This window comes from Erithacus rubecula (assembly GCF_903797595.1).
Source record: "Erithacus rubecula genome assembly, chromosome: 1".
In the NCBI taxonomy this organism is placed as follows: domain Eukaryota; kingdom Metazoa; phylum Chordata; class Aves; order Passeriformes; family Muscicapidae; genus Erithacus; species Erithacus rubecula.
In genome coordinates, this window is record NC_136658.1 from 47,566,521 (window position 1) to 47,592,755 (window position 26,235).

General features: G+C 41.5%; 1 protein-coding gene across 2 annotated transcripts in view; it reads right to left on the bottom strand.

The window, feature by feature from the left end:
- The window catches only part of IPO5 (importin 5), a 40,314-nt gene extending 27,120 nt beyond the window's left edge, over positions 1-13,194 (bottom strand). Inside the window, exons 1-6 of one of the 2 annotated variants that reach the window (XM_079306820.1) lie at positions 12,865-13,194; positions 7,814-7,894; positions 2,221-2,413; positions 1,572-1,674; positions 1,246-1,342; positions 175-279 (exon numbers count right to left, since the gene is read on the bottom strand). In XM_079306820.1, coding sequence (XP_079162946.1) covers positions 175-279; positions 1,246-1,342; positions 1,572-1,674; positions 2,221-2,413; positions 7,814-7,894; positions 12,865-12,948 — 663 coding nt within the window. In that variant the 5' untranslated portion in view covers positions 12,949-13,194. The remainder of the gene's footprint in view (positions 1-174; positions 280-1,245; positions 1,343-1,571; positions 1,675-2,220; positions 2,414-7,813; positions 7,895-12,864) is intronic. The other variant, XM_079306821.1, reaches the window with a different exon arrangement.
- Positions 13,195-26,235: the final 13,041 nt, after the last annotated feature.

Consider the following 26,235-nt stretch of genomic DNA (forward strand, 5'->3'; position numbering starts at 1 on the left):
TCCTCTGTTTGCAAAATTCCTTATTAGTTTCATGTTCTTCTGGCGACTGCTGACTAAAAGGCTCAGTTAATTCAGGTCTCAGTAAAAATTTATGAATTTTCAGATCAATGAATTACATTTTGATATAGTCAATACAGATGGTAATGGCAGATTGTTACTTGTTTGATTTCTTACCTGCAAGATTCCAGGTAGCAAGTCTGCAAAATGTTTAAGAAGGGGAGCATTGAGCTCATTAGCAAGTACAAATGCAGCTGCAGCTCTAGCAGACAAAGTCTTGATCTAAAAGACGTAATTGGAGAAATAAATGTGAGAAATGGCTACTGAAACATATCTCTGTTAGTTTTTAACATGAGATTTTACATTTTACTTCAAATTAAAGTGATAATGAAGACCTTCAGCATCTATGTTGTCTGCAATACAAAAAGTTTATCATATGAGGTGGCAAGTAGTCCCTAGTTTTGCTTTTTGTTTTGGTGATTTTCATTTAATGAAAGAAAAGAGGAAAAAACCCTATTGTTTTCAACTTCCAACAAAACTTCAAATGTGCATGCAAGTGTCAGTCTCATTTCTCCAGAAGTGTGATCTAAGTGTTTAAGACATGCTTCTTTAAAGACATGACTTGTGGTACTTTAGAAAATGTTATTCAGTTGACTTTCAAAGGTCAGAAAAAGTAATCCATGGGGGAACAGCAAACTGAGCCCATATATCTCAGCAGGGTTTCCTACACTTGCCCAGCATTTTCCACAACAAGAGAAGCATTTTCAAAGTACAATTCTCTGCACAAACCAATTAATCTGAAGCCTTCCAGAAAAGCAAGGCTTGCTAACACACCCTTAGAAAAAAACATGCACAAACAGTTCAAGGAGCTGTCATACATTCAGCATTTTGAGACATAACCATGTACAGACACTGTATGTAGAGACACGACAGACTTACACTGTTAAACACAAAGACCAGAAAGAGAATTTAACAATGAGTTTCTGGTCCCTCAATGCTACTGGCTAAAACTCTATTTTGCTTGGGGCCACTGCAACTGGCTTCTCCAAGCATAACTAGGGAAGAATCTGGACCTAAACAAGACAGATAGGAGGAGCCAGGCAGCTTTAGGACCACATATGTACATCAATTTCAGGTAATGCAATTCTCTGGTTGAAATATAAAGGTTTCACCTTTATGTTTGAGACTACTGCACTGAGTTTCTATGCACAGAACATACTAAATCCCAAAAGAACATAAAGGTCTTACTTGGGGATGCTCCTGATCTTGCATACACTGAACCAGCATTCTCTTAATGACGTCCAAATAGTGTTGCTGTTGATTCCCAAAAATTCCAGGAAAATTCCTAAGGATAAGATCAAAACATTAATAAAATTCACACAAGTTAAGGTTAAACTACTATTTCAAACATATCCATTGTTTAAGTTACAGGTTGCAACTGTATGTGTTTGAGTGAAGTAAGCCACAATACAAGAAAATAAATTAAACAAATATGATTGCTAGTTAACTACATTGTGACAATTTTTCTTTCATTTTCAGACATGATTTGGCTATCCTACAAAAATATAGCTTACCAGAAAATATGTAGAGCAGCCTCACGCAGTCCCACATTCTGAGAGCTGACAGAGTCAAATAAGAATTTCAGAACTTCTGGCCACTGGTTGTTGCCATCTTCATCTACATTAAACACAACAACGTTTTGGGATAAGCAAACATCAGAATGGTGAGATAGCAGCTGTGCAGGAAAACCAGCCATTGCTGACTCCCTGATCTGAAGATGTGCCTAAGTCACAATGTAAAATATTGTGAAATGTTTAATCTAAAACTTCAGAACAGAGTATGATCTCTGTTTACTGCCATATAACAGCACGCAAAAAAAGAAACTGATGCAATGTTCAACATAATTAATGACAATTTACACAAAACTGGATTTATAAACCCTAATACAATCTCACCTAAACTCATGTAATTTAAAAAGCAGAGTTTAAGAATCTTATTTTTATCTGGTCAAGGATAGTGTGAACAAATATTAGGTTCTATTACAAGACATGGAATCAGTTAGCACATCATGTGTAAATGCCTAAGCAGGATTAGAGAACAAGAGATACAAAAACAACTACTATCAATACATAAATATTTTAAATACAACTACTATCAATACATAAATATTTTAAATACAACTACTATCAATACATAAATATTTTACTTATACAAATAAAGTACCTATTAAATTCCTGGCCAATTCAGCAACTATGTCACATATTTTCTTTCTCGTAGCGGACTGCATTTCTAACTGGATAAAGAGCAGCAATTCACTCTTGACTGATGTTTGATCCTCAGGTGACAGGGCTGGATAAACTTCTTCAAATGCAGATGACAACAGGCGGCGCAGAAGGACAGCTGCCATCTGCCGAGCCTGTGGAAGGAGGAGTGTGTGTGGAAAAGTGTTTGATATGATAATCATGCTCCTACAAGGAAACATCAACACCATGCTTCCAAGTGACACTTCCATTGTGTAGACTTCCTTGGTGAATGGAATACTTCTCAAGCAACAGATGACAATTTTGATAATAATAAACAAACCACAGTATAGAAACATCAGTTTATAGCCATGCTTCTGACAATTACAGCCCTTCAAAAAAAAAACCAAAAAACAAAAAACAAAAAACCAAAAAACACAGTACTGAGGTATTCAGATTTTTTCTACACCTGAACCTTAGACATACATTGTGTCAAGTTAAGAACTTAGCTGTGTTATTGAAAGATCTTTAAAGCATGAATTCTTTCTATTTAAAATTAATTATAATCCAGACATGCTTTTCTGGATTAAAAAGTGATATATTGGGGCAACTTTGTCAGATACTTAACCTGTAAACCCTCCACTTTTTCAAACAACTGAACTTCAAACAAAAGGTTCGGGAAACTACAGCTAGAATTTGGCAAATAAAACTCTTCTCTGAACAATAAAAAAGCCATATACACAAATCCAAGTCAAAACAAAGCTTTCAGTGTTTTGCAGGCTTATGATGAAACTTTTTTCTTTAAACTTGAACTTAAGAATAGGAACCTCAATGTCACATATTGAAATCTTGTTTCTGGTATGTGTACACCTACTTTACAACAGTATCATTTACATATCCATATTTATTTACAATTGTACAAGAACTAGAAGAAAAAAACAAGGCTTAGTAAATTAAAATTAATAGAGCAACACATGCAGTAAAAGCAAAAAGACACATGAATCTCTCTGAGCAATTTAATAAAATGTTCACCAATTGTTGTTTTAGGACACACAGTAATTAAAATTCACCATCCAAACTTCTAAAGTTTAACACATGTAACAAAACCTTATGCGTGTTAACTTCTCAAAAAAAAAAAATCCAAACTCAATTTTTTAAGATATTCTTATTTAATGGGCAGTTGAATGACAAACAGTTTCATTTATAAGCCTTTGAAATTCAAAACTGTTCAATGAGCAGCAAAAATAACCAACACCAATTTCTCAATAATATTACTATGGCACAACCTATAGATGTGAAACGCAAACTACTGCAAAGTGCTAACTTCTACCATACCCTGCAAATATCAGAACATCACCCAAGATACTATTAGGTTCTGCAGTCTCCAGACTCACTGTCTTTTTCTAATCCACCCAGCTCTCTTCTGTACAGCTAAACAGTAGAGCACACAAAGAGTCTCTGCACCAGCAGAAGGAAAGGAATAGGGAATGGTAAAGAGTTGGGTCCAGTTCTATCTCCTCCCACCATCTCCAAAGTGGACTATAGCCACCAAATATTTAGGATTAGTTATTCCCTAGCAGATGCAAGGAAGGCAGCAGGGAACAGTCACAGTGCCCACCTGTGCTGTAGTTCCCATCAGAAGCCAAGATTCTCTAGCAACAGGCTGTCATATGGGAAATGTGAGTTCAGAGGGACATTCTTCCCTCACTGCCTGTTGGAATCTCACCAACAATGCATCCAAAAACGTTCATGGTATTGCAATATAATGGTATCTCTCCTTCTCCTAATCCTTGGGGCAACAATATTGGGAAAGACTAAATTTTTCCTCATTAATATGGTAAACTTCCATACAAATGCCTTGAGTGGGAAGTGGGTTCACTGGGACTAAACACGACACAAACTCTGGTGTTATGTCTTCCCCAACTCAAGGCATCATGTTTCAGTGCATATTTCCTGACATCTGATAATGACTGAACTCACATTATATTCTTTCATGACGTAATAACAGGTGGACAGGCAGGGAATAGAGATGGAGACTACATACTTTATGAAAAAAAGGATAAGAATTTCCAACTCTGAAGAATTTAAAATATTAGAAGACTGATAAGCAGACTGATTGCAAAGTAAAAACACAAGTAGTAAGGCACTACATGAATTATCTCCTGGTTATAGTTACTAGCTTAGGAAAACAATTCCCAAAATCCTTAAAGCAAATTCAATTTTTTAAGGAGTGACAAATGAGCAAATGAATTCTAATAATAAAAGAATGGCATATTTTCCTCAGCAAATATTCACTTACATATGAAAACTATCGTTGTCAATTTAATTATGACAATCATGGCTGAATTAATGGCAGCTCCAGGGCTGTTTCTTCTACTCAAACAAAGAATATACGGATTTTTCACACACCCCAAAGGTTTTGTTATGTTTAAGTCTTTCAAGATATGTACTAAAAACAAGCCTTTTAAAACCCTGCAATTTAGTGACAATAGCTTCTAATGAGGAGAGGAACAATATAAACCGTACATCCCCAAAGAAGCAATTCCAGCTTCCAATGAAGCATAAAGAGAACACATTTTTTCCCAGCATTGGGTGCATTGGGTCTTCTACATGTCTAAATTACTGAGATGCTCACAAACAACTGAAGTGTTAAAAGTTATTAACATAAAAAGTAGTCATAATACCCAACATACTGCTTCTGATTACTAGAATTTATAGTGTGTTAGAAATATTTTCAATAAGAAAATCAATTTGCTGAGCAGGGCAGAAGCAGAATTATGAACAACAATCTGGGACACCATGCTCTCCACTGGTATTCAAAGCATCCATGTAACTCTACATATTTTATAAGAAAAGGTCTGACTATCTTGTCACATTGAATCTTACTTTTATTTAATTGTTCCTTTCAAGTCCTCAAGGAGGAAAACATGCAGGGATGGAAGTAAAGGACATTTAACACATGGTCCAAAGCTGGACTTGCACAGTGTCATTCAGAGACCTAGTCCTACATGGAATTCAAAGCACAGAGTGCCCAAGGCCCACAGACAACGCAAAGCCAGAACTGTGATGCATCCTTGGGGTGCCTTCCTTCCCAAAGGCTGAACAACAGCAGCCATCAAACTGAGAAATGCATCCCTTCATGTGACAATACAGACAGAGGTCGGGGAGAGGTCAGGACCCCCCAAGAAGGCGCTGAGTCCAGCAGAAACAGTTTTACAGAGCATTTTTTATTCTACCAGTCATCTGTAAATTAGGACACAAATCAAAACCTGCCAATCTAGAGTTAACCAAGAAACAACAGATGTGGGAGAAAATGCAGAACTTCTGCTCCTCTCAAAGATTTACAAGTAAATCAGAACTATGAAATAACAGCCTAAAGTATCTAAGACAAGTCCCAGAAATAAAATGTATTGAATAAACTGTAGATATATATCACCTTTCTGTACAGCCCTTTAAAATGCAGTTGCATAGGAATTAAGAGTGCTGTCTTCATAACAGTGAGACTACAATGGAGGAGGTAAGGACAAGCCCCTCCTCAGTCTGAGGTGCACAAACTTGCACATCACCCAGTACAGAAGTGTTCTAACTGCTAAGTCAGATGCTTCCCTCCACTTCTGTGAAGAGTGTTACTATGCTATTAGGAAAGTCTGAAATAAGAACAGAGGAAAGAGGTGAATACTTCCAGAGTTTAGGAATTTGGTTACGGGAAAACTTGTTACATATTTATTTAAAGGAGTTATTCCAAATCTAGCTTAATGGTGTTTTCTGTGTCAAATGCAAGGGGTACTGCTGGGAGCACAACCTGCATCCCTGTTGCTGCTGAAGGTAGCGAGCAGCAGAGGCAGGATTTCCCCAACTGCTGTCTGAATGGTGCTACAAATATTAGTGCTACAAATAGTGCTACAAATAGCACAGACACTCAACTCATGCAAACAGGATAGGGTGCTTTCTTCAGCCTAATTTTCCTGCAAGGATGTAAAACAGTACAGAGGCTTCAAGATGAAGAGGGATCTGAACCCTGCTTTCACAAAGCCAGAACAAGGCATGTTTAAAGTTCTGGAGCTCCTTCTAGCACCCTGCGTTTGGTGGTGATGGTACATTCAATGTGCTCAGAGGACACATACCAGGCTCAAAGCTCTATCCACATGCAATATTCTCCTCAGCATTTGGATCTCTCTATAAACTACCTGTTTATACCAGCACCATATTAAACATGCACAGAATGCTTCCCAGCATGTTTATATGCAGTGTTTAGATTGAGCATGGGGATTACTTCACTTAGGCTCTAATTAGGCTACTAAGTAGTTGGATTTACAGGGAAGAGGTTGTAAGTTTTATTAATCAGGATTTTTCAAGCCCAGCACCTAATGCTTACTTAATGTTAAGAGCTAACATTTAAACCCTTCTTTGATTAATCCATTGGTGGAGTTAAATGTCAAGTTATTCTAAAAACGTTAGCCTTTGATGACTTTGGCAAGAGTAACTTCTATAGGTGAGATTTTTTTTGTACTTTACAAGTTGGAATCCAAGTCATTGGCAAGATTCCTAAGTTTTACACTGGGCTATTTGCTTAGCTGATGTAAAAGGAATAAAATCAGCAAACACGTGAAACAAGTATTTATTTACTTATTTACTTTGTAGTAACACTGCTGTACAGTTTTCTGTCATTTGAAACATCTCAGAGGAGCAGAAAGAAAAAGCAGACACCTCTTATGCAATCAGTTGCTAGTATAATATTGAAGGAGTCTCTCAGAAGAACACAACATTGTAGATCAATAAGCATCAGTGTGGGCAAACTGATACCTTCTCAGCATTAAAAAGCACAAATGGCAACTAACTCTAAATTGAATCCAGTCTGGCAGAAGAGATTGTTATTTATAGAGAAACAGCACACTTATGCTCTTATAATATTGTTCAGAAATTTTTAAGTGACTTAAAAATTTGTAATATCTTGAAAGTTTAGCAGTTCTTCATTCTGCAAATCCAAGTGAATAATAGTTTTACCAGTAAGTACTTTAACTGATTGCTAAAGCCTTACAAAACTAAGGAGTAACTAAAAGGCAACCTTACTTTATGTCCAGATTTAAAAATATGTATAATATTTAGACTGCTCTCCACTCATTCCATAATACTGCTGGATGACTTAAGAAGCACTGTAAGTTTCAGACAACACACAACTTTAATACGTTTAGGCACAGGACCCCAAGTAGAAACCACTTCTCAACTATAAATTGAAGAAATGTGACAGTAAGTCACATATTAGTTACACATTTAATGGAAAATAACATTCACTAAGCAAAGCACACAACAGAAAACAATGGAGATCCAAGCAGTTGCTTATGAAAAACTATTCCTGAAACTAAATATTCTGCACCAAGAAGTCTCAGCTAGTGAATTGGGCATGCAACAAACAAGATGAAAAGATGAGTGACCCCTCTACAAATGTGCAGTAAATTAAGATGCTTCAGTTAACATCCAACTTGCTCATTGATCCCAGAATGATCAGCACTGGTTTCTCCCCCTCTTCTCCAAGTCCCCTTGAAAACCTGCACAAATCCAAGGTTAGTGAGCCATACCTCCTCGGCAGTAGCATTGTTCCTGATTGCCTGCAGGAGGTAAGTGATCTTTGATGGGCCCGGAATAGTCTCGTAGGTCTCCTGCATAAAAAGAGATGCAGCTTATTGTAAACATTTATTAGAAAGCATGTTTTAAGCATTAATATGTGTTGACCTTCCTTTTAAAACTACATCAGTATCCATCCAATTAAAAAAAAAATAACATAGCAGGAAAAAAAATTAAACTTATCAAAATAAAAATGTATGACCTATTTAAAATTTTGAGTAAAATCTTAGTTATCTAGAAAGATGTCCCACATTGGAATGATCTACATATGAATGACTGGCCACTTAGGAGATTAGTTACAAAATATAAATAGAACATAAACTCATAGAAATACAACATATACCAAACATGTCCTACTGGGAATCCATCACAGCTTTTATCATATCAAAGAATTAAGAACTTTGGAAGCCCTGAGACCGAGCTGTGACCAAAAGGTTAATAATCACAGACAAATGTATAGTCCAAAAATTAGATTAGTTCTGATTTTGAACCTCTTTAAAACTTCTACAATGTTATGTGGAAGCCACACGTCTCAACCACACATTCTGAATAAGAATGTCTTATTTTTAAACTCCTGCCTGAATTTCAGAAAGAGGCCATTTAGTCTCCTTCTTCGGAAAACCCTCTTAACAAAATGAAAAGTTTAATAAGTTCAGTTACATTGTCTTACATGTTTTATACACATCTCCTTTTAAAATTACATTGTTACTCAGAAGCAAGAGTGAAAACACAGCAAAACAACCATTTTGAAACAAAATGTGTCTTTTTTCTTTTTAAATATACTAAACCTAAGTAGGTAGGAACAGGAGAATCACAAGCTAAATAGCAACCCCTCATAACATTCAGAAATAGTTCTATACTTAGTAATTCTAGAGTTACTTTTTGAGGGCGATCTTGATGATGAATGACTTCACCCTTTCCAAACATTCACTATCCCACCCTGAACTCAAGGAATGAGCCTATTCTGCAAAGTTCAGCTTCATTTCTATCAGTTCTGCCTGCCTACTTCCCATTTCCAACACTGCAGTAGCTCCTTCCAGTACTCTTAAACTTACACCCCTTGACAGGATACCTGATATTGTCAATTAAGCAGTTCTGCATTTAATATTAGACATCATCTTCCTCCCTTTCTGTGCCTGCTTCCTAGCAGGCCTTTTTCACAAAGTCAATCCTTATTTCATATTCTCTCTAGTTGCCAACATACAGTCAATGAGACTCTGAATCCCCAATGAATCCCTGCATTTAATCTAATCATTTCATGGAGACTGCGAAATTAAATGAGGTTTAGGGTCAGAACAGAAAGTCTTCTCAGGTTAACCTCTTCCATGAATGTATATATTTATATTGCACTATTATCTACAAATCAAAAAACTAATACAGAAACACAATGGTTCCCTAAACCCAGGCCCAGCACAGACTTGAAGTTATGCTTTCACAGACAGCTGAAAGATAGTAAAAGCTGTTTTCCCACATGCCAATTCTGATAACCATAAAATTCTATTTTGAGTTGTTTAACTCGCTAAAAATGGCAGCAACCTAAGCACTTGTTCAATGGTATAACTCTATAAATTCAGTAAACTGGATTCAGAGGATGCTAAAGAAAATGGGCACAAGGAATTCATGGCCAGTCTCAGAACCTTGCCTCTGAGCTAGCAGGAGACTTCTTTGCTGGCCCTACCCAAATTACTACCAGTCTTGTCTACACTCTTAATTATGTACCTGGATCCTGCTACATCTTTCTGTATTCTTTAAGTTTGCAATTAGTTCCCCAGTTATCTTATACAGAAGTACAAATTTCTCACACACCATGACCAACTTTCATAACACATGCAAGAAAATATCTATTGCCCACACTTATTATTCATGTTCACCCAAACCTGAGGAAAAAAAGAGCATAAAATCACCAAAACAAAGTAAATAGAAGTTTCTCTATTAGGAGACAGACACACAAGTAAAAGGAAGACAGGCTTTTACAGACAACAGACAACATTCCAGGATGGATGGTAAAATAAACCAGCCAGATTTCAGCCAACTAGTCAGGCTAAGCTATCAGCATGCTAGCTCCTACACATAATCACAGAATGTTTTGGGTTGGAAGGGACATTAAAGACCATCTAGTTGCAAACCCTCTGCCATGAGCAGGGATACCTTCCACTAGACCAGGTTCCTCAAAGCCACAGCCAACCTAGACTTAAATACTTCCAAGAATGGGGCATCACAGCTTCTCTAAGCAGCCTGTTTCAGCACCTCAAGACCCTCCCAGTAAAGAACTAATTCCATATATCTCTCTCTAAACCTGCCTTCCCTAAGTTTAAAGCCATTGCCCCTTGTCCTATCACTCCATGCCCTTGTAAAAGCCCTCTCCACCTTTCTTGCAGGTCCTCTTCAGGTACTCAAAGACTGCTCTAAGGTGTCTCCAGTCTTCTCCAGGCTGCACAACCCCAACTGTCTCAGCCTGTCTTTCACAGGAGAGCTGTTCAGTCCCTCTGATCCTATTTGTAACCCTCCTCTGGACCCACTCCAACAGGTCCATGTCCTTCTTGTGTTAGGGGCCACAGAGGTGGACACTGTACTCCAGTGGGGTCTCACAAGAGTAGACTTTACACATATAAATCCATACACATCCACTGAGTTTGGAGTCAGCAGGCTTTCTTCCTCGTCCTTTTTTTAAAAAGCTTTTACTACAATCCTCCCAAACAGGATGTAACTCTACATCTCCATCAAGTTCAGTCTTCAACTGAACACCCCTCATTCACATTTCAAAGACCAAATCTATTTGAAAGAACCTCAGTCTGCTTAGCTCTCATCTATCCATTTCTCATTCTGCCTGGTTTTCACTGGATACAAATGAAAACCTGCAATTCAATCTACCTGCAGTTATTTGAATCCTTTATGTATACAGTATTACCTTCCAACGGTAAGCACACTTTGAAGAACTGACTGGACTGTGCCAGTGTTTAAAACCATGTATGAGTCCTGTATGATTTCAGGAAGCAAATATTTTAAAGGCTATGTAATACTTCTACCCAAGGAAATCTTACTCCAAGAAATAGACAACTTCAGTCAGTGTAGCTACACTGTAGAGAAACAGATTTATGTTTCTAGGTGAAAGTTCATTAACCCACCATGAAGACTAATGGGGGGTTCTTCTTTCACCATGCATGGTGAAAAAATGAGAGACAACAGGCATAAATTGAAAAAAGGAGGTTCAGAGTGATAGAGGTCCAGCTCTCCCAATCCTAATAGGCACAAGTCAAGCAGGAGTGAGTAACTCAAAGAGCTTGTGCAGCCTTAGAAGTTTTCAAGTCAGCAGGACAAAGCCCTGAGTGACCTGATCTGACCTGATAGCTGACACTGCTTTGAGCATGACAGACCCCCTGAGGACCCTTCCACTCTGAATGATCCTAAACCGTAAAAGCATTTGCAACACACCTTGGAAAATATTCAGAAACTAATGCCAAATTCAGTGCAGTTAAATAAGTAAAAAGTGATACTATTCCTTATAAGAAAGTAACAGTCTTGAAAAGCTTGGTATCTATCATGCCAGTTAGGGGTTTTTTTTATTCTGACTGACCACAGTGTATATGTATCTATGAAAATTAAAAAGAACGCCAACTCAGTTTCAAGCAGGTTTCTGATAAAATATGTCAGTTTTAAGAATCTAAGCTTTAGAGCTCTTATCCGATGTTTTATTTCATAGGCATTGTGACACAGCTGAAAAATGAACTTGCTTTGCTACAATCCAATGAAGTTAAAAAAATTCTATAAATGATTTTAGGTTATATGTAGGCAGTTGAGAAGAGCAAGAAATTCAGCTCCCAGGGAACAGCCTCCATTGCAGCCCTATGTTCAGGAATGTGGGAATAATTTTTGCTGACTCTAGAAAGTGCAGTTACCAAAACCGAACTTCACCAGCTTTCTAAAAATGTATGTCTTCCCTCCTTCTCACTCTGGATTCACATTTGAGGAATTTTCACTGCAGCATCAGGAATAACGCTTTTTATTCTTCACCAAACAATGCGCTGAACTCTGCTGACCGCTGGAGTGATGAGAGCGATAAAAGACCCGATGCAGCCATGCAGCGGGAATTCATGCTAAACCTAGACGCCGGTATTTAATTCAACGGGAGAGATTCCCCACCAGGCTTGACAATGGAGCCTTAAGCATGACAGAGAGAAAGAATTAACATGGCTTAGCCGCCACAAAGAATTTCAGCTGAAACAACACGTCTGAAAACTTTTTGCTGATAACAAGAGAAACTCAGCATATTGAAAACGCTTCTTTTGGATGAAATACTTCTTAGCTGACGAAACACTTGAATACACACAGGGCCGTCCCGAAAAGTTGAAAGACCAAACTACTGTGCGGCAACAGAGAAGGACCTCGCTCCCGCTCCTGCCGGCCGGGCCGGGCCGGGGCCCGGAGCCCCAGCGAGGGCCGTTCGGGGAGCGCACACACGAGCGCTCCCGTCGCGCCCGGCACCCGCTCTGACCTCCTCGGGGAACGCCTCCGCTCCCGAGCCGGCCCCGCCACCCGCCGCCACCGGCTTGCGCCCCCCCGCGCGGCGGGGCCGCGGCCGCGCTCCGTCACGCCGGGCGGCTCAGGCCGAGCCGGCCACGGGCAACGGGGACAAGCGGCCCCTGGGGACGGTGCCACACGGGCCGCGCGAGGGGCGGTCTCGAGGCGGGCAGGGGCGAGCGGTGCCGGGCGCGCCGGGGCGGGCGCCGAGGGCAGTAACGGGACCCTCCGCGCCCCCGCGGGCCGAGGGCCGGCGCGGGCCTCGCGCCCGCCAGGCAAAACGGCCGCCAGCGCCCGGCCGCGCCGCCCAGAGCGGGGGAAGGCCCGGGCCGCCCCGGCGGCAGCTGTGCCGCCGCTCACACGTGGGGCTCGGCCGGCCCCGCCGCCTCCCTGCCCCCCTCCCTTCCTCCCTCCCTCCCGCCCTCCAGCGAGGCCCGGCGGGTCTGACAGGCCGTGTCGGCGGCCGCTGACGCGGCGGCCCCGTTACCTCGGCCTGCTTGCGGATCGCATTGTCCGGGCTGAGCAGGTTGCCGAGGAGGGCGTAGAACTGCTCCTGCTCCGTCGCCGCCATTGCTGCGAGAGGGAAGGAGAGGGAGGAAGGGGGAGCGCCGGCCGCGCCGCCGGCGGGGGAACAAGGGGCGGGGCCGCAACGCCAGCCGCGCGCCCATTGGCTGACGGGGCACGAAGCCTCGCCCCCGATTGGCCCCGCCTCTCTCTGACGTCTCGCCGGCTCGGGGCGAGGCGGGGAGCGGGGAGCGGCGGCTCAACCGACCCTCAATGGGAGTTTGTCTCCTCGCGTGTCATTGGTGCGCCGCCGCCCCGGGGGCGGGAGGCAGAGGCGGTGCAGCGCTCTGATTGGCGGGTGCGGCGGCGGCCGCGGCGGGATTGGCCGGAGCCGCGGTCGGGCGGTGCGGCAGGGAGGGGTCGCACGGGGACGCGGAGCTGGGGCCGGGCCAGGGGAAGGGGGAGGGCAGGGCAGGGAGGGACGGAAAGCGCGGGAGATGGCGGGGCGGCGCCTCTGGCGCTCGGTGACGCTGTGCTGCTGTCCCGCCGCGGGGAATCAGTGAGTCACAGTACGGGACAGGCTGGCAGGCACCGCGGGGATAGCTGGTCCGAGATCTCTGCTCAGGCAGAGTCGTCCTAGAGCACATGGCACAGCATTGCATGGAGACAGTTCTTGAATATTTCTGATGACGGATAATCCGCAGCCTCTCTGGACGGTCTGTTCCAATGCTCCGTCACTCGCACAGAAAGAAGTTCACCGTCATGTTTCGGTGGAACTTCTTGTGCATCGCTCTCTGCCCATTGTCTCCTGTTCATTGTCAGCACCGCCGAGCGGAGCCTGGCTCCAGCATCTTGGCACCCTCCTTTCAGATACTGATACACACTGATGAGGTCCCCTCTCAGCCGTCTCCTCTCGAGGCCAAGCAGGCCCAGCTCCCTCAGCCTCTCCTTGTAAGAGCGTTGCTCCAGTGGTCTCATCCCCCTCTGCTGGACCCGTTCCAGGAGCTCCGTATTTCTCTTGAACTGAGGAGCCCATCACCGGACACACACTCCAGAGACGGCTTCACCAGGGCTGAGCAGAGGGGCAGGATAACCTCCCCCAGTTTGCTGGGAATGTTCTTCCTAATCCACCCCAGGATACTCTTGCCTTTTTGGCCACAAGGGCGCTGGTAGCTCATGGACAGCTCCTTGTTCACCAGCATCACCAGGTCCTTCTCTGCTGATCTGTTCCTCAACACATCAGCCCCCAGCCTGGGGGTTATTCTTCCCCAGATGCAGGACCCTGCATTTGCCCTTGTTAAATTTCAGAATTCTCTGAAATTTAACTCTTCTCTGCCCATCTCTCCAACCTGTCGAGGTTTTATTAGATTTAATAAAACTTAATTTGTATTCCCTATGATCACAGAAATATCACAGGTTCATAACATGCACGGCAAGAGGCTTTGAGTATTACCCTGCTCATTGGTGGAGGGCTCTGTGCCTCAGGGTGCACCAGCCAGCTGTTTGGGGTGCACCAGCCAGATGTTTGGGGTGCAGCTGCAGGACAGCGGCTGGCTGGGTCTAGTATCTCCTTCTAATGTACCTTGGCTGTGCCCAGGGAATGCCACTGTTTGAAAGTGGGTAGGAGTCAGCCAGGAAAGGGAGGGATGGAGGGATGGAGGGATGGAGGGATGGAGGGATGGAGGGATGGAGGGATGGAGGGATGGAGGGAAGGAAGGAAGGAAGGAAGGAAGGAAGGAAGGAAGGAAGGAAGGAAGGAAGGAAGGAAGGAAGGAAGGAAGGAAGGAAGGAAGGAAGGAAGGAAGGAAGGAAGGAAGGAAGGGAAGGAAGGAAGGAAGGAAGGAAGGAAGGAAGGAAGGAAGGAAGGAAGGAAGGAAGGAAGGAAGGAAGGAAGGAAGGAAGGAAGGAAGGAAGGAAGGAAGGAAGGAAGGAAGGAAGGAAGGAAGGAAGGAAGGAAGGAAGGAAGGAAGGAAGGAAGGAAGGATCTATCTTGATTGCATCAAGAAAGAATTGCAGAATTGCAGGCAGGGCTGGAGAATGATTTTAAGCTGACTAAAAACCAGAAGGGCCATAAATGAAGATGAAATATAAAAGCAAGCATACTTTCTAGTGTGAAGTGCACTCCTTTAAATGTCCTCAGACCTGAGCTATGTGGATTAGGTGTTACAGGTTCTGGAGGGCCTTTTGGATATCTTCTTGAAACAGGCATGATTTTCCTACCTTTTTATCACCTGTAAATGTGTTTGTATGAACTTCACTAACATTGCTATCTGCTTTCCATGCATAAACAGATAAATGTATTTGCTTTCATCTTCACTTGTCTTAATGGTGCTTTCACCATAAATCTGTAGTAGGATTGTTACTAAAGAATAAAATATCTGATAGGGGTTGGGGAGAGAATGTAAACCACAGGATATGGTAAAGTGTTTATTCCTGCTGGGTTTTGCCTCTGTAGATGCAAGGAGTGGATTGTTATACAAAACCTGCCTAGTTGCCTTTGAGAAAGAGCAAGACATATGAAATTTGCCTAAGACCTGAAAAACAGTTTTCAAATTATCCTTGGAGTACCAGTCATGAACATCAGATTCCATTAGAGCTCGCTTGGAAAGTGCAGGCAGGGAAGGCAGGAACAACCTGATGCAGTTCATTAGGGCAAGCCAAGCGAGAGTGTCTCTCTCTCTGTGTATGTGTGTGTGTTTCTGTTTCTGTGTGGGTAATGATCAATAAACCTAGTAGTGTAATGCTCTAGGAATACATTTGAATACATTTTACCCTGATGTTCAAAGCATAGAAGGGAGCATCTATACTGGATTCAGAAGAACCTTCTGGCAAACTCAGCAGATTAATGCTGTTCCACTTCAAATCCTGACAGTTTGGGGAAAGCAGATTAAAAACATCACCTAGATAAAAACCAGTTAAGGTACTAGAACAGTCGAAAGCAAACAAAGTTGTCACTAATGCAATGAGATCAGAGTCTGCCCATCAGGTGCTTGTTCTCGCTTGGGACAAGTTTGAAGTGTGGGAAGCAGCCAGTAACTATGCCAAAGAAGCAGGAATCAGCACTAAAGATGGTTTGAACAAGTACCTGAGGAGAGTTTAAGTAGACACAGCCACAGAACAGCCAGCAGCAATGTTTGTATTGCTGGATATTGCCCAATTCCTGCAGTCTGTTTAAAACAACAACAACAAAGGACAGGAGAAAGCACAATAGAAGAAATCAGAAGAATTATCTTGACCTCTTCTAAACATTTAAGGCCCAAGACATATGTTGAAATATAATTTATCCAATGAAATTTTATTGATGTTTTAATACTTGGATGGACTCAGAAATTGAAAACTCAAGTCTTTGAAAAGCAGAAGCTTTAGCTTAGTATTTATTAAACTTCACACCTCTGCATACAAATGGATTATAAAGAGAGGAAGAGCTAGAAAACTATTTATTATACCTGATGAAGGCTATAATGTTTCTTACAGAGGAATGGGAGATGTGAAATGACAAAGAAAATGAGGAAAGGTGTTTCAGATTCTTGTAAAATGTTTTCTGATGCTGACTTACAGGTGAAGGGTTTGACATGTATGTGTTTCAACATTCAGCAGCAAAGAATGAGATGAAGGTAAAAAAAGATAGAGAAAAGTAGATACAGCAAAATTAATTCAGACATATTTGCAAAGCACAATGACAGATCAACTCTGTCGTATGAGGAGATCTACCATAAGTTTAAAGTCCATATAGATTCCATATACTCTACATACCACAAAAAAGTGCAACCATGATAGCCTCAGAAGCCAGAGAAGGGTTAGAAAGTGCATAAGGGCAGATTTCCAGCAGCAGTAAAGAGAACAGAGTAAGTTGATGTCAGTGGGAAGCTATGCTCTAGCGGGGGCTGTCTGAAGCTATCTTGGCAGAGCAAGCCATCTGCAAAGTGTCTGACAATTGCTCTGGCCTTAATGTGGGGTGAGACAAAGAATTACAATCCTGTCAGGAATGACTATCAGTAGTGAGCAATAGTTTTCACAAATAGTATTATTTGAATGCTATTGACGGTAGTATTCATGCGGTTCTTGTGCTGGAAGCTCAGAAAGGGACAGAAGTCAGTTCCCATGCCTAAAGCACGGGGATGGGATGCCTGTAACTATAAAAGGTGCTAAAAGAGATGGTGCTCTTTCAATTCTACTCCAAGAAACCCTGGCCTGTGGCTTCTTAATGGCTTTTCTGTGTTGGTAAGACAGAGCTGGGAGGTGATACAATCGTGTCTAGGCACAAGCTGAGGGGTCTACTAGACTGGGGAATATGCTGAGAGCCTGGAGAATAGCCATCAACAACTAATGAGATCCAGAACTCTTGGGTGGGAACTTTGTGAAGCCATTTGTCTTGGGTTGCAATGGAGAATGTGGCCAAAAATATGTATTCTATCACCATCTGTCAAAGCCGGGTGGGATAGTGATCCTTATCTCTGTGGCACATATTATCTGCTAAACTGCCATCTTTAAAACCAAGTAAAGCAATCATCTTTATCTTTTCCACAACCCATCCTCCCTCCAGGAAGATATCCATCTGCTGCTGGCCCATTAAGTCCTGCTGTATGACTGATAAAATTACATCATCCCGTTGAAAAATGCTCCGGCCAAGGGAAAAACCATGAGTTTCCTACCTAAATAAAAACTGAAATTGTAGACACCAAGATGGCTTCTTTCCACTGGATTCCAGAAGAAAGCCAGACCTTTCCACATCATCCCTGAACCTTCAAAAAAACCCTGCACCCTTCTACAAAACCACTGCTTCAGCTGAACCACATCTGCCACTGCAGGAGGACTGTAATCACCATTTAATCAGACTTCTACCAACACCCTGACTGACGGGGTGTCAGGTTGTACTCTGACTCTGTCAGTGTTTTGGGTTTGTTGTTTGTAATATTGTATTTCTATTTTAATTTTCCTAATAAAAAACTGTTATTCCTAATTCCCATATCTTTGCCTAAAAGCCCTTAATTTCAAAATTATCATAATTTAGAGAGAAGAAGCTTACATTCTCCGTTCCAAAAAGAAGCTTCTGCCTTTATTAGCAAACACCTGTCCTTCAAACCAGGAGACTGTTCAAATGGTTAATAAGCTTAATGACAAGGCAGGAAAGCTTCACATGCAGGTTATACTGCAGGTCCTACGCACTGCTGACTTGTAAAGTTTTGTTCTGAAGAATCTTTGAACAACCTGTAGAGCTGCAAACAGGCATTCCATACTTCCCTCCTGCCAGATCTTCTCACTGAAGTCAGATATCCCTTGGAGGACATCAAACTGAGGAACTGACATGAAATTTTGCTACTCTCAGAAAGCAGAATGCAGAGGGACTTGTATATATGTCTAGAATATTTTCTGAATAAGTATACCTGATTAAAAAAGTTCACTCTAACCTTGCCAGAAACCACCAGATGGTGGAGAATAATGAAGTGTACAGGGCTGGGATAACCTGTGGAAATAAGTGACTCCTTTGAACAGGGCTCTGTCCCAGGTCATTTTACGAAAGAGTGATACAGTGGAAGAAGTAGGAGACAAGGTTTTTGTATACTACACTGAGGCTGTGCCTACTGGGTCAGAAGACAAGGCAGATAATTTACTGAGCAGCCTGAGCAATGCCAAGTTCTACAACCTGCCAAGCTTCACAAAGCTGCACATGCACTTAAAAAATTAGTAGTTTGAATGCATCATGAATGTAGGCTTTTGATTTCTGGACAATACTGTGATTTTGTTCATTTAGAAGACAGCTTTCTGACACTTATAAATCCCACTCATAAACCCAGTCCGTGATTTGATGTATTGGCAAAATAGAGGCTGAGAAGAGTGCAAAACCTGTGGGGTTTGTATTGAAAAGAAATGGATAAATTATGAAAAAATAATTTAGTTTTAGTCAATAACAGCAAGAAGTAGTCGGGAGAGATGTAACTGCTCTCTGAAAGACTAGTATGAAAACACGAGATTAGCTTGTACCAACATAAAACCAAAAAAAATTGACCATTCATAGAGTTTCTTTCTTAGAATAGTATTCAATCTTAAAGAATTCAATTATTGAAGATTTGTAGATGGCTTCAGTGGTATTGTTGCTTTTATTAAGGCAGTTTGTCAAAAGTGTCCATCTGACAAGGCAAGTGAACAGAGGGCTTTGAACAGACTAAAGAAGCTTTCTGACTCTCCCTGTGTTTGCCTGGAAAGGAACAGGAAAACACATGAATGCTCCTGTCAGTGCTTCTGATGCAGGTCTATGGAGGATGCTTTTCTTGAGATGGAAAAGGAGTATTGCTTTTAAAAGCAAGATAGGAACAGAATTACTCCAGAATGAATACATTGCCACTGTGTGGGCTATTAGGTAAAATACCATTTCCTCACTCACAAATTCAGTGTCCTCAGGGAATAAATAGCAGTGACATTTTTGTCAATGTCTCATAATATTCATGGTAAATATCCTTTATCCCTAAAGGGAAAAACTTGACAACATTAAAATGGATTCAGTATGAAAGAATGTAGTTTTGGATGAGTGAATGTTGGCAGGTCTGGTTACATATTTATTTCTTTGACAAGTCCCTCTGCTCCAAGCATGTTGCCAAGCTGCAAGGAAATAGGCATATTCACAACCATTTTCAGAACTTTCTATTAGTTACTCAATAACCTTTTTTATGGTATAGCATGTTTTATGAGCACTCAGAATGATAGCAAAGTCATATATTTTTCTGAAGCAATGAACAAGATGCTGTGGACTACCTGCTGAGCTCCCACAAAAAATTTTGCTTTCCTACTGAAAAAATTGAAAACTGCTTGATGTATTAAGATGGTAAAAGCCTCTTTGCTCTCAGCAAGTTTGACATTTCATCAGGTATTATTCAGAAATAATATAAAATCATGGAAACTAATGTGGAAATGCCATACTGCTATATCTAGGTCATCTTGTCAGAATTCAAGGTTCCTGCTCCCTCCAGAACTGGTTCTGCCTTAATGTTGCATAACTTCCTTTCTCCTTTCTTTCCATACATATGGGAGAAAAGGGAAATAGTCACAATTCAACAATTCATTTTGCTATATTGGTAGAAAAATAGCTCTTTCAGCAGGAATTAAATTCACAATTGTTTATGCATTAGACAGAGCATCAATTGATTTGGCATATTACTTAGCTTATAATTGCCAAATCCATTGGAAGGCAGCACAGTCTGGAAGTACATAGTTATACAAAGTGTGTTTCCAAATTACAAAGACTGATGTGCCCAAACATGAGTTGAATGTCAAATATAATTCATTCTATGGTTTAAGTCAAAAGTCACTTGCTAAAATTTTGCATATAATATACTGCATTTGTGACACCTTTATAAAAGCTTACCTACTGTTAACCTGTTTCAATGCACCTTCTGAAAATACACTTTTAGATCTTTAGATTTAAAAAAAAGGTTAATTGTAAATTTAATCGGGGCAGTTTTAATAAGAGAGTAAGAAAAACATGAAAATGGCTCATTGTAAAGGAACGGTTAAATAATTCATATGGAATAATAATAATAATAATAATAATAATAATAATAATAATAATAATAATAATAATAATAATAATAAATTAAATTCAGCCAGTCATAATTTTTGGTAAGTAAAAGGAATGGCATACTGAGACAACTCAGGCAGAAAATTAGGTTTGGTCTGGCAAAAGACTAGTGTGGCAAAGCCACCAGTGTAGTTGAGGGTTGCTCTACAGAAGCATGGCTTCCCAGCTTGGGGAGATGCTCATTGCTATGCAAACATCACCTCTTGTGATCAGAGCAGAGTAGCAAGCACAAGTGCAGATTACAAGTTGTGCATGTGGCATTTCCATTCCCTTTGATGAAAACTGAATGTGCTTATCACAGGAAAGGCTCCAACCTAGAATTTGGAGTCTGGGAGGATGCATTTAAAAGGAAAAACTAGAAGTGATAATCAGCAATTACCATGATAGATTCTACAAACACAAATTACACTGTTGAGAGTTATATGAAGTATTACATATCTTCACAAATGGGCTAAATTAAGGGGAAAACAATCCTTTGGCTATGTTTTTGGAAAATTTTCCTTTAACTTCCTTGATGATATGAGGTCATGTAAGTAATTGCAGTAATTGAAAAGGATTTCCTAAAAACTGTCTTTCACAGGGAATATAAGTATTTTCCAAATTCTAAGTAAATGTAAACATTTTTCAACACTATTATTAAAAAAAAAGAAAAAAAAAAAAAGGTAATAAAAACATTTGTAATATATTATTAAGACAGAACATTGCAAATGTATGACCTCTGGCCTGGCTTTCCAGTGAATGAGAACCTGTCTTTCTGTGCTTCTCAGGCACTACAGATTGGTTCCAGCTGTTAACCTGGTCAAAGCTTGCTCAGATGTGATCCTGCAGAATAAAAATCCAGTTCAATAGTGGGCCACAGGATTCTCACTGTAATTAACATTTTGCTGACATGTTCTTGGAAATGTTAATAACAATTCTCTATTCAGCATGTATGAACTGTGATTTTTTTTTAAGGTTGAGCAATGTTTTGAGACTGTGTTAACTGAAAATTACTTTTTCCAGGGACATTTTATGTGATCAAAATATTCCTCAGTTCAAATTTCAAGGCCTTTCAACCAGGCATGTCTCAAAGAAAAGCTTGTAAAAATTTCTTGATGTGAGAAAATGAAAATACTGTCCTTTAATTCCATTCTTGGAAATGCCTAATGGCTCTGTATGAAATCAAACTACAAGTGTGTGATACAAACATGTAAGTTTTAGTCCAGTTTGGAGAGTTCAATAAAATTTGAACAGTAGCTGGGGTACCAGCTGAGTCTATATCATGCTTTAATTACCTTCTTATTTATAAGTTACATAGTTCTCTCATCTCAGATAATTGTGACATTTTCCAGCTATTAAATTGCATTCTTGACTGTAGTTCCTGGGGTCTGTTAGACACAGAGTATAAAGTGGCATTGGTTCCACTCACTTGTTTTTCATTATATTGTAGAAACTGAAAGTTGTTCCCTAAGAAGAATGGAGGTCAAATTGTTTAATTAAAAGGAGATTTGATTTTTTTTTTAATAGGGATGGAGACTGAGAACAGTCTGCAAGACATATTGAGCTCCAAAGAGTTTCAGTTTCATCTAGCTTAATTTAGTTTTAATTGCCCTGAATACCAAACTTATCTTAGAAGTCTAGGAAGTCCTTTGTTTTTCTATTTAACATTACATTTTTCAAGATATCTTTCATCAAATAAATCTTACATAAGCTATTTGTAATTCAGGTATCTCTGTTCTTTGTGCTCTCACTGAATTTATTTGTTTGGAGACTGTGATTCTTTTCTATGCCATAGATAAGGTGGAGAGGTGATGAAAAGCAGCTCTGCAGAGAAAGATTTGGGTTTGGTGGATGATGAAAAACTCACCATAAACCAGCAGTGTGAGCCCACAGCCCAGGAAGCCAATTAAATCCTGGGCTGCATCAAAAGCAGCGAGGCCAGTGGGTGGAAGGAGGTGATTCTCCCCCTCTGCTCTCGTGAGACTCCACCTGGAGCTCTGCACCAGTACCACCAACACAGGAAGGACATGAACTGGGGGAGCAAGTCCAGAGAAGGGCCGTGAGGTGGATGAGAGGACTGGAGCATCTCCCCTGCTGCAGACAGGCTGAGGGAATCAGAGCTGTCCAGCCTGGAGAAGAGAAGGTTGTGTGGAGACCTCAGTAACAAGAGAACCTACAGGGAGGCCCAAGAGGGACCCTGTGTCAGGAACTGTAGTGGTAGGATTAGGAGTGATGGCTGCAAATTGAAGGAGAGAGAATTTAGGTTAGATATTAAAAAGAATTTTTAATATCTGTGAGGATGGTGAGATGCTGGAGTAGGCTGCCCAGGGAGGTTGTGAATGCCCCAACCCTTGCCATATTCAAAGCCAGGCTGGATAAAGCCTTGAGGAGCCTGGTCTAGTGGGAGATGTGCCTGCCTATAGCAGGAGAGGCTGGGACTAGATGGTTTTTAAAGTCCATTTCAACCCCATAACAGTCTATGATTCTATGTTTTGCATCAAAATTTGAATAGTATATTGTTAGATGTATGGTATTTGGGAAGAAATGTGTTCTAATTGGGCTGAGGAAAATCTCCATCATTTATTGGATGTTGAGGGGAACATTATAACCAAGGAAAAGGCTGAGGTACTTAATAGCCTCTTTTCCTCAGTCTTTAGCAGAAGGGCTGGTTTTCCTCAGGACAGCCAGCCCTGAGCTGGCAGTCAGGGACAGGGAGCAGAGCAGAGCCCTGCAATCCAGGAGGAAGCATCAGTGCCTGCTGTGCACTGGGACACTCACAGCTCCATGGAATGGTGGGACCTGTCCAAGGGTGCTGAGGGAGCTGCTGGAAGAGCTCAGCAAGCCACTCCCAACCCTCTTATCATCAGTCCTGCTTAGCTGAGCTGCTCCCAGATAACTGGAGGTTGGCCCAGGTGATGCCTGGATTTAAAAAAAATGGTCGGAAGGAGGATCTGCAGGACTGAAGGCCAGCCAGCCTGACCTCAGTGCCATGGAATAGATCATCTGGAGTGTGATCACATATGCACAGCACCACCAGGGCATCAGCCCCCAGAATGGCTCAATGTAAGGCAGGCCCTGCCTGACCAGCCTGGTCTCCTTTGGAGAGGAATGTCGGATTTGTCTTTACAAACGAGCTGTGAATCTGCTGGTAGATAAGGCAAGCACTGAGAGATAAAAGAAACAATGGGATGGATTCCACTGATTGATTAATGGAAAAAGATATTTGCCTTTACAATTTACAGGTTTGCTGGTAGATGAAATGCAGTATTGGAAGATGGAAGAAGCAATGGGGAAAAATTATGAATTCTGTAAGAATTAAAAATTAAAAGGGGGGGTTATACATTAGAGGGGAATCTCAGGTGTCAGGTGTTCAGGGAAGTCTGTGCCTCTCAAGTACCTCAGCAAATGGGGAAAGAGAGAGGGAAATGTGGCCGGGAAAATAGGATTAAAAGGAGACTGTGTCCTCCAAAAATTTGAGAGATCCCAGGGGAATGCCCCATGGCCTCTCCCTTTATTCGAATAAAGCAAACAGGACTCCTCTGTCTCCTTTTTGGACATAATCCTCTAGTATTTGTGGATTAATTTTCCTGACACTTTCATGATCTGGTGACCTGCCTAGTGGAAGAGGGAAAGGCTGTGCATATTGCCTACCTGGACTTCAGCAAGGCCTTTGGTACTGTCTCAGCCTTCTCCTGGAAAACCTGGCAGCTCACAGCTTGGACAGGAGCACTCTGCTGGCTGAGAACTGTCTGGATGGCTGGGCCCAGAGAATGATGGTGAATGGAGTTAGATCCAGCCCACAGGTGGTCACCACTGGAGCTCCCCAGGGCTCAGTGTGGGCCCATAGAGATACTTAATATCTTTATTGATGAACCATCTAGGGGATGCAGTGTATCCTCACTAGGTTCACACAGGGCAGACAGGGCAGGAATGCCTACCAGCAGGAGAGTGGGAAGGCCACAGAGGGATCTGGGCAGACTGAGTGGATGGGCTGAGGGCAGAGGTATAAGGTCCAGCAGGGTGAAGTGCTGGGTCCTGTACTTGGGCCACAACAACCCCATACAACTCTACAGGCTGGGACAGAGCAGCTGGGAAACTGCCAGGTGGAAAAGGAGCCGGGTGTGCTGATCAGCAGCCCTGAACACGAGCGGTGTGTGCTCAGGAAGGCCAATGGCATCCTGGCCTGTACCAGCAATAGTGTGGCCAGCAGCACCAGGGCAGGGATTGTCCCTCTGTACTCAGCCCTGGTGAGGCCATTCCTCAGGTACTGTGTCTAAATCTGGGCCCCTCAATTTAGGAAGGACATTGGGGTACTGTAGCATGTCCAGAGAAGGGCAGAGGAGCTGGGGAAGGGTCCTGAGAGGAAATCTTATGAGGAGCAGCTGAGGGAGCTGGAGGTGTTTAGCCTGGGGAAAAGCAGGGGAGAGACCTGATCCCCCTCTACCACCACCTGAAAGGAGAGAGTAGCCAGGGAGAATCAGCCTCTTCTCCCAGGCAGCAAGGGACAAGACAAGAGGATATGTCCTCAGCCTGTGCCAGGAGAGGTTCAGGTTGGGCATCAGATAGATTTCCTTCACTGAAAGGGTGGCCAAGCATTGAAATGGCCTGCCCAGGCAGATGGTGGAGTCCCCGTTCCTAGAAGTGTTCAAGGAACAACTGGACATGACACTTAGTGCTATGGTTTACTTGACAAAGTGATATTCAGCCAAAAGTTGTTCTTGATGATCTTGGAGGTCTTGTCAAACCTATATTGATTCTCTGATTCTAATGGCTGTTTCTGTCCTTTACAGCATCTTCTCTCCCTCCAGCTCTACCCAAAACCCACTTTTAATGTATTATTTTTAATAAAAGTATTTCAAAGATCTATTTGTTGTGTCTTACACCTTAATTATCCTAAAATGCCAAGATGTTGATTTGCATTCAATTATTTCTCAGTGGTGCAGCAGAAAAAAAATCAAGCTCTGTTTCTACAGCAACAGGAATATGCTTTTAGCAGTATTCTCTTGTTTTGTGGTCCTAACACTTACATATTTTAATATAATATGCAAATAAGTGTAAATAAGGGCTTTACTCTCTTTTAACCAAAGTGTTGAAGGGCTGGATGTCTGAAAATGCATGCTGGACTGGGGTTTTTCTGTATAGTTCAGTAAAACATGCTATCTTTTGCTTGCCTTCTTTCTGTGAGGGAAATTGAAAAGTGCAATGTAAACCAAAGAAAACACAGTATCATCATTGCAAGGGGTGACGTGTCAATGGTAGTTTGCTGTGGCAGTTTTTTCATAAAAAGATGAAAGACAGATGTTTGATGAAACAGTTAATGAAAAAGAATGATACTTGAAGCTGTTGATAAAACAACTGCTGAAGGGGCATGTCCTATTGATGGATGGTTTATCTCTTTCAAGTGAGCTCTATTGCAGGTAATAAATACTGGCAAACAGTGACAGCCATCTAAACAGAAGGTTTAGAAATCAGCACACCTCTGATTAGCCTTAGCAGAGCAGTATTTGCTTGATATTGACAGAATATCAGTACAGATAAATTAAGATCATTCAGGGAAGACCACGTTTATCTAATGAAAGCTTTTTGTGAGACAGGCTATTTAAATTCTGATAGTTTTGGTAAATAAGGTCCAATTGATTTTTTTTTTCCTCCCAACATTTTTATAATTCTAAAGTCCAGCCATGACAATGGTCCAATAAAATGGTTGGGAAAAAAAAAATTGATAAACATGTGTTGGGTATTTTTAAGATTAAGATAAGAAAATGGAATAAAAAAGATCTGCAGGAAAGTACAATAAATTTG